At 47.5% G+C, this 11,636-nt stretch overlaps 1 protein-coding gene across 1 annotated transcript in view; it reads right to left on the reverse strand.

The window, feature by feature from the left end:
• Nucleotides 1-10,918, reverse strand: part of MBOAT1 (membrane bound O-acyltransferase domain containing 1) — a 92,390-nt gene extending 81,472 nt beyond the window's left edge. Inside the window, exon 1 of the mRNA XM_008528044.2 lies at nt 10,410-10,918. Coding sequence (XP_008526266.2) covers nt 10,410-10,766 — 357 coding nt within the window. The 5' untranslated portion in view covers nt 10,767-10,918. The remainder of the gene's footprint in view (nt 1-10,409) is intronic.
• Between the last annotated feature and the right edge of the window lie 718 nt (nt 10,919-11,636).

An 11,636-nucleotide genomic window follows, 5' to 3' on the forward strand; every position in this document is an offset into this window, starting at 1 on the left:
TGTCATTAATAAGACTGCAGCGAGTTTTCCATTTATCTTGTTTACTGAAAGGGTTGACTGACTTAAAATAGAAAGCTCTAGAAGGCACACAACCAAACACTGTTATTAAATTACACACACTGAATTCTTTTCACAAGTTGCTGCCACAAAAGATATTTCCAGATTTTATCTCCTTAGATATAAACTTCTCACAAAAATTTTCTTTATAAATGTAATTCGGAGGCCATGCTTGCAGAACACTTGGGAGCACTGGGTATGTGGTAGCTTTTATATGTGTAACTTGACTTTAGACAGCTACAAGGAAAGTTCTACATGTTGTTCACACAAACCTGAGACAACTGGTACAAAAAATATTAAAATGTGCATTTATAATTGCATGTGATGTATACATCAACTCCACAAAATGCAAATGGGAACGGAGTATTTTATATTTAAACAACCCAAGATTAACATTGAACTATCATCAATTGGGCCATTAATTAAATTTCAAATCAGAAACTAGGCCTATTCAATCTGAAAGGCTGGTTCCAAACAATAAACAGACCTAACTAGTCGGTAAAAAGAACTGGCTCCCAATTTTAATCTTAATTTAGTCCTTCATTCCAATGCAAGAATGTAAATAAAATTCCATTTCAACGCACCATCGCTTGTTTAGTTCCTATTTTGTAGGAAGCCTACCAAGATGACTAAGACTCATTCACCATCACTGCCCACAAAGAAGGTTCATTTTTTTCTCGAGTCTCAATACCTTTGCTCGAACAGCTTCCTCTTCCCGGAATATTCTGCCTATCCCACCTGGCCTCACCTAGCACACTCCCCTTCTCCTCCTAAAGCAGCAGTTCCCACAAAGTCCGTCCCCTCACCCAGGGGTGCTGAGGCCCCGTGTCCTCAGGCAACGGCGCGTGCACCCATCTCCTGGAGCATCGTGAACACTGTCTTACAAGGGTTTACAGTAATATAGTAGTTTACCAAGTGCTTATAGGTTTGTCTCTAGAAGGCACAGACTCTAATTAATCTGTGTCCCCATTCTAGCCTAATGTTTGGCATCCGGCACTCAATAAGTCAGTATTGAAAGAAGCCTCTCAGAGTCAGGCAGGGCAGAAAGACCAATAAGTATCTAAGACATAAGGTAAGAGGCACAATGCGGTATGAAGAGAATGCTCAGCAGAAACAAAGAAAAAGAAGGGATCCATCTGGCACTAGGGGAGCAGGAGGGGGCTCCCCAAGTGGAGAGGAGACAACAAGGCCAGGGGTACAGAGACGAGGAGGTAAAAAAGGAAATGAGGACCACAATGAGGACTCAGGGAGAAGCAAGAGCGTGAGCGGAAGTATTTGAGGTGAAGGAAATAAATAGTCCACCGTGATGACAGTACAGTGCACAGGAAATGGTGGCTGGGACGCAGTGCAGTGACCAGGAGCAAGGCCTACAGAGATAGTCCTGAACTCCAGCCTGCCTCTGCCCCTTCCCAGCCTCAGGGTTTCAGGCAGTTACCTAAGCCTGGGAGGCCTCTTTCTTTCCCTTTTTTTTTTTAAGATTGGCCCAGAGCTAAGATCTGTTGCTCAATCTTCCTCTGTTTTTCTTTTTTTTCCTTCTTCTTCTTCTCCCAAAGCCCCCCAGTACATAGCTGTATATTCTAGTTGTAGGTCCTTCTATTTCTGCCATGTGACACCACCTCAGCGTGGCTTGATGAGCAGTGCTAGGTCCGCACCCAGGATCCAAACTGGTGAAACCCCGGGCCACCAAAGCAGAGCACAGGAACTTAACCACTCGACCACGGCCGGCCCCCAGCCTCTTTCTTAACTTGAAATTTGGGGTTTAACTTTTAGTGCTGCCAATTAAACAAGATAATGTACACAGAGCAGGAGGCTGAGGCCTGATAGCATAAGCATTGAATATACGGAGTCGTTGGTGTCATTAAGCCAGACGGGCAAAGTGAGCCCACGTGTGAAGAACCACCTCTTGTTCCACAACAGCAACAAGCTCAAGGATCCACTAGGCCTCTGCTTGAAATGCCAGGAAGTATATGGCCACGCCTGCACTCTCTCTGACCTCCCTCCAATTACTGTCAAATCAAGCCACCAGATTGTGACACCAGCCAGCACTTTCCAGCCAGGCCAGCCCACATCCTGGACTCACCCAGGGTCCCCTAGAATGGAGACTGCTCATCCTCCTGCTCTGTACGCGCACAGACTCCCACAGGGCTGCACTAAGGGACGTCCCCAACTCTCCCAGCCTTGTCCTCTCAATTCTTTGGAATTCGAGGATTATACCTCACAGTAGGCCCTCAATACAGCTCATCCTTTGATGTTTCTGCGAGCCACCTTCCACCTCCCAACCGCAATCTCTTCAGACCCACAAAGGAACTTTCTATTACATTCATGTGCAGCTCCAAGAAAGACCAAAATGCTCAGGGTCAGTCACTGGCCACGCCCTTATCAGGACTCTAGGACCCGTGCAGGCACCTCTACCTGCCTAGAACCGTCCCTCTCACCCCCGACCCTCATGACCAGCATGCAAGCTCCACTTAGCAACTTGCAGCTCTCTGCTGCTCCTGACTTCCCCCTGCTCCATGACTCATCTTCCCACCACCGACCTCCCTCCCTCCCACTGCTGACCTTCTCAAAGTCCTCACTGGAGCCTTCCCAGCTCTCTCCCTTCCCTCTTAGCCTTGTTGGAGAACTATGTGCCTCCAGGCATTTGCTTCTCATTTTACCACTACAACCGGCAAATAGAGCGAAAAAACTCACTGCTTTTCCAGATTCCCCATTGCTGCTTTGGACCATTTTTCTTCCACCATCCTTACACGAAACCTTTCCTCCCTCCAGACTCCACCCAGACTCCAAACAGTAAATGAGATGCTGCCTGCAGAGCAGCTGGCTGAGTGCCAGATAGCAGAGCGGGTCATACCCTTTCTGGTCCTTCTTCACTCTGTCAGACTCCACCAACCTCCACATTCCTAGAAAGCTTAGCTACCACAGTCTTTTGCTGCTCCTCATATCCCCAGTCAACCTGGGCAGCTTCAGTGTTTAGGAGGACAATCCATCAAATGCCCCAGTCCCTTGGCTTGCTAAACCGAACTGACCTTCACCCCTATTCCCGTGTCTGCACCCTGACTTTCATCATCCAGGAAAGCTTCATGAGGAATCTTCCACTCTAACATCCCAGCCTCCAGCTCTCTCACTTCCTCTGCACCTGCTCCTCAGAGTCCCTCCCAGCTCTAGATACTCCCTTTTCACTTTCATCACTTCCAACTACTTGTCAGCATCTTTCAACACACTTCCTTCTTAGCCCTCCAACAACCTTCTCTGCAAAGGTCCAGCTGTCTGTTTTACTTTTGTTCCTAGAAGGAGCTGTTGAAAGAGAAACATCACATATTGGCACAAAGTCATCCCTCTAAAATGTTTGGTTTTCAGTGGGTTGAGTATACTCAGCAACCCAGTAAACTGATCCTTGTCAGCTCTTTCTCCACTCCCCCATAAAGCCTACCCTAAACCTTCACTCATCCTCTGCTCCTCCTGCATCCCTGCATCCTTCAGCCGTGACCGTCTGCATCACCTCACAAAACGAAAATCCCTTCACAACTTAATCCTTTCAATGCCTTCCCTTTGATGGCAGCAGTGGCTCTAAGCTTCAGTTGGCATAAGAATCAGCCGGGGACCCCTCCACCCTGATATTCAGATTCACTAGGTCTCGGCCAGATCCCAGAAACAGGCGTGGCAAGAGATTCTCTTGATGGTCCACACACCAAATTTTGAAGAATATTAGTCTATCCCAGGGGCTTGGGCCCTTGGGCCAAATCCAGCCCCCTGCCTGTTTTTGTGTGGCCTGCAGGCTAAAAATGTGTTTTACATTGTAAAACGACCTGAAAAAATATCAAGAAAAGAAAATTTCACAGAACATGAAAATTATATGAAATTCAAATTTCAGTATCCATAAATAAAGTTTCATGAGAATACAGCCAGGCCGAATTGTTTACATATTGTCTACAGCTGCTTTCCTGCTACAGTGGCAGAGTTGAGCAGTTGTAGCAAAGACTGTATGGCCTGCAAAGTGGGAAGTATTTACTGTCTAGCCAATTATAGAAAAAGTTTGACAGTCCTGATCTGCAGGATGAAGTGCCAACCCCTCAACAGAGCCTTTCAGCTTCCTTGTGATGTGGCCCATGCTTATTTCTCCCACCTGGAGTCCAGCAGCCCACACAAGTGCAGCCCACCAGGCACTTCAGTGGACACTCAGTTCCTTGAATGAACCACATAATTTCACACCTCCGCACCTCTGTCCTCCATGTTCTTTCCACCCACTCTGCATGACAAAGCCTTCTTCACCCTTTAAGACCCAACTCTTGTTCCTCCTCACCTGTGAGAAGTTCTCTGGCAACCACCACTCAGCCCCCTCCACTGTCCTTGATTAATTTGTATCCCAATTATCTGTGTGCAGCAGGGGAGTTCAAATTTTGGGGAGCATCAGCACCACCTGGAGGGCTCACTAAATCCCCCACGGCTGGGCCTGGCCCCAGAGCAGCAGATAGAGGCACCAGGCAGAGGACAGACATTTCTAACAAGTTTCGGGACTGATGCTGCTGGTCCAGGTCCTAGACATGAGCCACACCGGTTGACATGTGCGTCTCCTACCCAACAATGAGCTTTTTGAGGAAGAGCCCTATATTATTCATGTTTGAATCATCACAGCCTAGCACAGCCCCAGGAATTTTCCCGGAACACAGCAGAAACTCAATACTTGTTGTTTGTGGTCTAACCACATTATTTTCCTCCTGCAGGTTAATCATTTTCATTATCAGACAGTGAAAGGGGAATTAAATGGAGAGAGGAGACCTGACTTTGCAGGAACTACTGAGGCCAAAAAAGAAAAATAAAGTGGCTCTCTGCAGACTGATGTTCTGTGGCCTGTCATAAGCACCCTAAGCTGGTGTAAACTGGAAAGCCGCAACGTGAAGAGCAGACTGTTCAAGGCAGAAACCCAAGGGTATGGTCTGGAGGCAGCAATGAGCGGGAAATTACATGGACCCTTTCTCCCACAAAGGTCAATCTACTGTCCACTTTAAAAACCAGATTCTATATATTGAAATTTGATAATATATATCCTTAACATTGGCATATAGTGTTACTAATGATAACCATTTATTGTTGTTAGTGCAATCGAGTTGATCCTGACTCCTAGAGGCCCTGAGTTCAGCAGAGCTAAGCCCTGCTCTTTTTGCGCCATCCTCTCACCTTCTGGGCCGTATCAGACCATGCTCCGCTGCTATTCATAGGGTTTTCATGACCAATTTTTTCAGAAGTGGGTGGCCAGGTCCTTCTTCCTAGTTTGTCTTAGTCTGGAAGCTCCACTGAAACCTGTCCACTATGGGCGACCCTGCTGGTATGTGAAATACCAGAGACATCGCTTTCAGCGTCACAGCAACATGCAGCCAACACAGTATGACAAGCGACAGACGGGTGGTATGGTTCCCTGACCAGGAAATGAACTGGGGCCGCAGTGGTGAGAGCACAGTCTTAACCACTAGACCACCAGGGATGCCTAAAATATTTAGTGAGCACCTACTTCTTCCTTGGAATACAAGGAGGGATAAAACCTCGACCTCAAGAAAACTCCAAATTAGTTTGAGGGGGCAGGCCCCATGGCCGAGTGGTTAGGTTCGGGTGCTCCACTTCGGCAGCCCGGGGTTTCACCAGTTCGAATCCTGTGCACAGACATAGCACCTCTCATCAAGCCATGCTTGGGCGGCTACCCACATGTCACAACTGGAAGGACCCACAACTAAAAATACACAACTATGTACCGGGGCTCTTGGGGAGAAAAAGGAAAAATAAAATCTCAAAATAAATAAATAAATTAGTTTGAAATTCAGCATATAAATCCAGCAAGGTAACTAACAATATACGGTAACATTTACTAAACGTCAAGTGTAAACCATGTCAAAGGTACACAGTAAATTTACAGGAGTCCAACGTGCGCTGTGGCTTTCCCTTCTCTGTTCCAGCAGGCGCCATCTACAAACCTCTACAAGCGCCTACACAGGTCTGTGAGTGTATGGCCCTTCTATACTTACATGGATCTTTTGTCTCCTCTACTGGTCTATAAGCTCTTCCAGGATGGGGACCTTGATTTTTTTCATCCTTCTGTTTCTATCACCTGGCCAGGGAGCTGGCACTAACAGCATTAAATAAATATTTAATTGATTTAATAATCAATTGATTTAATAATACATAAGACTGTGGAATGTGAGCTGAGCTTTTAACAAAGGGCAAGACTCAGATAAGAAGAGAAATGAAGGTTGGCCTTTCCAAGAATAACCAAAGGAACCAACCAGACAACTGAAAGCTCCAGGCAGGTAAAGACACCTTGTGGTCAGAGGGCCCAGAGGAATAATCGAAACGCACTGCTGATACCACCATTAGTGGAGAGCATCAGGTCTTTAGAGCTGGTCTTCATTCATCTAGCCTTTTAAATTCTAACACAAGCTTATGTTAATAGTCCTAAATCTTTGCTGCTTTAATCTCAGAATCATTTCCTAGATTCTTTTTTTTTTTTTTGAGGAAGATTAGCCCTGAGCCAACATCTGCTGCCAATCCTCCTCTTTTTGCTGAGGAAGACTGGCCCTGAGCTAACATCCATGCCCATCTTCCTCTACTTTATACGTGGAACGTCTACCACAGCCTGGCTTGATAAGTGGTGCCATGTCTGCACCCAGGACCCGAACCCGCAAACCCCGGGGTGCCGAAGAAGCAGAATGTGCTCACTTACCCACTGTGGCACCGGGCCGGCCCCATTTCCTGGATTCTTAATTCCTGAACTATTTTTCCCTTGTCCCTTTTTTTGCTGATTAAATTAGAGGGGGAAAAAAGAAAGGAACCCAGACAAAGAATCGTAATTTAACACTGAGTTGATACTTTATGCAAACACACAAAAAATTTGGGGGTGGCAGTGGGTAAAAATAGCCTTGGTATTCAGAGTGCCCCACAACCAAACTGTAAATTCCTTAAAGTCAGAAAACAGTTTCTTTCTGAGCTTTCACAGCTCGTAGGACAGGACCGTGCACCACACAAATTAATAATGTCAACATAATTGCATCCATCCTGGTAGCTGAGTCAATCTTGCACACTTGGAAGGCTATGGTTAGTTTAAAGACAGATCCTGTCACACTCCACAACCAAAACAAAGTGGAGACAGCATGAGCAGGCGATTTAAACAAAAAATAAAACACTCAGCCTCCGTTCCTTGATTCCCCCTAAATGGGAAAGAAAAGTTCTTCCCTAACTTGTCCTGGGTAAGTGAAACTTTATTTCTGAATAATCCTAGTAACAGCCAGAGCTCCATATTTGCTAGACAGACAGGGACTCACTATTTTAGAAACACAACTCTCAACAAACTCATCTGTGAGACACTTGTGGAGGCCCCTAAGTCATCCTCCATTTCCTATATTCTGCATCTGAATTGCTGTGCTCTATTTGTTTCTAATTAAATTTTACATTGAACATCTTTAGGATGTCAGACTAGTAAAAGTCCCTGGAAACTCAAATAATAGACTTTTCCTCAGAATAGTCACAACTGCACCCAGGCTTCCCCCAGGAGTTGACAGAACAGATAAATGGAAGAATCAAATGAAAAATAATGAAAGAGTTCTCCACTCATGAAGTACAGTGCTCAAAGGATATTTCAGTTTTTTGCAAATAATAAACTTCTTGACATGGGGACGCCCAGGATCCAAAGTCATTCTCAGAAGTGCAGTCAATTCAGAAATTATGAATCTAAGTGTGAAATGTAAAATCAGTGGGAAAAAGATTCAGTGGCCTTAAGTAGCATATGAAGAACTATTTGGGTAACCTGAAGTACATGTTTTATAATTTTTAGCATAACGCAGGCCAATAAAAAGTCACTTTTCAATGGGACAGCAGCAAGCATTCATCAAGGACTCTGCTCTTATCCTTGGATTGTCCTCTAGGTCTGGCTCTACCTTTCTCTTCCATGGCCTGTGCCCCGGGAGGAGGCCCCGCAGACCGCATCACCTAGGCACCCCAAGCCAGCGAGCCTTGGGTGGGGTCTGACCACTGGGGGGCAGTGGCAAGAGATGGAGGGCTGTGGGGTAAGGAGAAGGGTTGAGGTGGCAGGAGGTGGGGGCAGGTCTCAGTGGACAATGGCAACAAGACTTCCTCCTCTTTCCCCTTCAGCACCCAGATCTTGGTACCTGAACATCTTTGCCAGTGTCCACCTTAATGCTGCACACATACCTCAAAGTAGTTCTTTCAAGTTTCCTCATTGTAACCCAATGAGCCAATGAGTTAAATTCTGTTTCCTGACAGGACTCTGTCTGATAGATGGACCTTCCTGATGTAGGGCATCTGAGATCTATACACATTTCTCAACTCCAATGTGCAGTTCTTATTGCTATCTCCCTTTTTACACATGAGGACGTGAGGCCCAGAGAGGGTAGAGTGCCAGCCAGCGGTCACAGAAGTGGTCACAAAGGAAGTTTGCTGGTAGAGCAGGAATGACACCCAAGTCAGCCTGACATCTAAGACCTTAAAAAGCCCTTGAAAGTGTGAAGGAGAAAAACACATCAAGCTTCCAAACTCTCAAGCCACAATTTAGCCTCAAACCACATTATTTATGGTTTGGGACTTTTCCCTGGGCCTAAAATAAGCTGGCTGGGGCATTGCCCTACAAGTGCTTCTTCCACCAAGAGTCACTCAGATTTGACCCTGCTGGAGAGCAAGAGCGGTGGAGCTGTCCTAAGACCTAAGAGATCACAGGTCTCCTTCCTTGCCCATCGCCCACATTTTTCCTTCAGTTCATCCCAGAAATCACTCCCACCCAGCCTTAAACATCCCTAAGCCTCTTTGCTCTTTTTTGTAAGTTAAAGACAGAGCTCCTTTGACAGAAATCCAGGAGATTGGGGATGGGGTGGGTGCAGTCAAAAAGCGCCTAATAACATGAGGCTAGCACCATAACTCACCAGGGTCCCTTAACTATCTACCTCTTTCCATACAAAAAAACCTCCCTGGATTCCTCTCTCTAGCTGTGCAGAATAGCTTAAAACAGAAAAAGCAATTAAAATAAATTCTGAAGGGGGCGGAGGGGTAAGTACAAAACAAACTCCCCTAAGGAAATTCAGCTATGAGTTAGTTTCAGGGCTAAAGAATTTGCTAATATTTCTGCCTTTGCCTAGGTCCTGGGGTCTCTCCCATCCTCACTGCAAACTGAAGAGTAATTTACAAAAGCACGAGTTAGCATCTGATACCTCTCCCAATTACCTGACTTTCTGGATTTTGCAACTGATGAGAAGGCAATGGTCAGACTAGGTGGAATTACAAATGATATCCTCAGAGGGTGCCAGGTAGAAGGGTGGCTCAGTAAACAGTATGTGAGTAAGGCAGACGTCCAGGTCTCACTTCCTCATTGCTGAAGGAATGTGAGTGGAAAGGGCAGCAGGTATGCTCTTGTTTGAAGAAAAGAAGCATTTAAAGAAAGATCACTTAGTGAGAGGCAGGGGAAGAAAACTGGGCAAAAACTCAGCATGAAACCATCAGGCCCTCCTCCAGCATGCTCTACCCAGTTCCATTTAAATCAACACGTGTTTATTGACTCACTAAGAAATACATGGCAGATCGAGCCTGCAGCATGCAATGAGACAAGAAAATGAGTGAAGACAGCCTCAACCCTCAGGACAATTTCTCACCTGGCCTTACTGTTGTCGCCATTTTCCATGTTAATGGTAGCAGACAACTCCTAGACAGAACTCCTCTTCTCCCATTAACCTGTCCTATTCAGAAGCCTGGACCCTCAAGGATAAACTGACTGAATAAACTAAGGCCCTCGGAAAACCATAGTGTCCCGTGTCCCTCCGCCCTTTCAAATGGACATCACACATGGTATAAAATAACCGTCACCGTGATTTGACAAGTCTCAGTGCTGGAATCTAAAATCCACGTCTCTCATTCAAAAGCTATAGCCTACAGATTAATCAGGCTTATTTTTTAAGTAGGGTCATCTAAACTGAAAATAACAAAGACTTCACTACACTGATGGAAGAGACAGTTGATTCATTTATCAGAATTCTTTAGAACTTGGTTACAGAAAACAAGGTAACCCAAAACTTTAAATAAAAAAAGAAGAAGAAGAAGAAAAGAAAAAGAAAGAAAGAAAAAAAAGTTCATTCGAACCTGCCATGCAGGGTACACCAATTTTTTTCAGTTACAGGAGAAAAACATCAACTCAAAAAAAAAAAAAAAGTTCCACCTTTTACTCTAGTTTGTAGCAGTAAAATAGGCTACAGGGGTGGAGGACGGAGGTAGATAACATTTCCCCCAGGCTTTCCGCCCGCATCGCCTGGGGAGGGGGGTTCCAGCGCTCACGCCCGGCCGCGGCCAGGCCGCCAGCAGTTCCCTACCTGGTCCAGCGGGATGCCCAGGAGCTCGCTGAGCGGGTGCAGACAGGTGGAGCCCGTGGTGCGGTAGGAGAGGCTGGACGGCGGCGCTGCTGCCATCCTGCATCTTCGGGAGGCGGCCGCCCCGGCTCCAGCCCGCGCCGCCCCGCTCGGTGCCCTCCGAACCGAGTGCCCGTGGGTGGCTGCCCCAAGATGCGCGCGGCCGCCTCGCTCGCCCGGACCGAGCGGCGAGGCCGGGGAACGCGAACGGTTGCAAACTCTCGGGGCGCAAACTTGGCGTTGGCGCTGCGGCCACGGGTGCCGTGGGAGGGCCGCGGCCCAGCGCGCTGCGCTTCCCGCTCCCCTCCTCTCGGCGCTCATTGGCCCAGCCGCCGGGGACGACGAGGGAGGGAGGGAGGAGGAAAGGGGCGACGCGGAGCCCGGCCCCCGAGCGCCACCCGGCCCGCCCAGCCCGGACCTGGAGAGGGAAGGCAACGCCAGCGGGCGCGGCCGCCTCGCCCTGCGGATGGTGGCGCGCAGCCCCGGGCGGAGGGAGGCGCCTCTCTTCTCCTTCTCCCGAGCTTGCCGTCCTGTGTCCCCGCCGCACGAAACGACCGCCACCCGTGTCACCCAGGCGGGCGCTTTTCACTAAAGAGCACCCCGCCCCACCCTGTTTTGGTTCCCCGCAATCGCGGCACCCCCCTCCCTGTCCCCGTGCTGGCTAAAATTTCCTGCGCTTTCCTTTCACGCTTTTTCCTTCGGAGTCCTTGCCGCAAAGCGTTAATCTACCAGCCGCTGGAAGCCCGAGGAGCCCCCGGTGCTGCTAGCCAGCGCCCCAGACTCCCTCTCTCTCTTTACGTTCCTCTAGGCAAGACACGGTTTCCCACACCCTGATCTGACACGCTCTGTGTCATACAAGCAGCTACGGAGGACTTCTAGCTTCGATCATTTCCTTCCGTCCCTTTGGATCGAGAATTATTTTACGCCCCCCCCCAGAACGGGTGTTACTGTTACATTATGTGCTTTCGGGTAAGTGTTTTGCATTCCCGGGTTCTAAAAATGGGTACCTGGCCCCTTCTCTTCTCTGCCCTCAGACACCTGAGCATATCACTGGCACGTGGAAAACTTTTTCAGTAGATATATACGTTTTGAGAATCTTGGAAGTCTTGAAGATCCTTTCCAGAAAGTGCTGTAGGCAAGCTGATGAAGAATGCTTTCAGGAAAGCCACGCTCTGAACTCATAGTAAAAAA

The sequence above is a fragment of the Equus przewalskii genome, chromosome 19 (assembly GCF_037783145.1).
Source record: "Equus przewalskii isolate Varuska chromosome 19, EquPr2, whole genome shotgun sequence".
Classification (NCBI taxonomy): domain Eukaryota; kingdom Metazoa; phylum Chordata; class Mammalia; order Perissodactyla; family Equidae; genus Equus; species Equus przewalskii.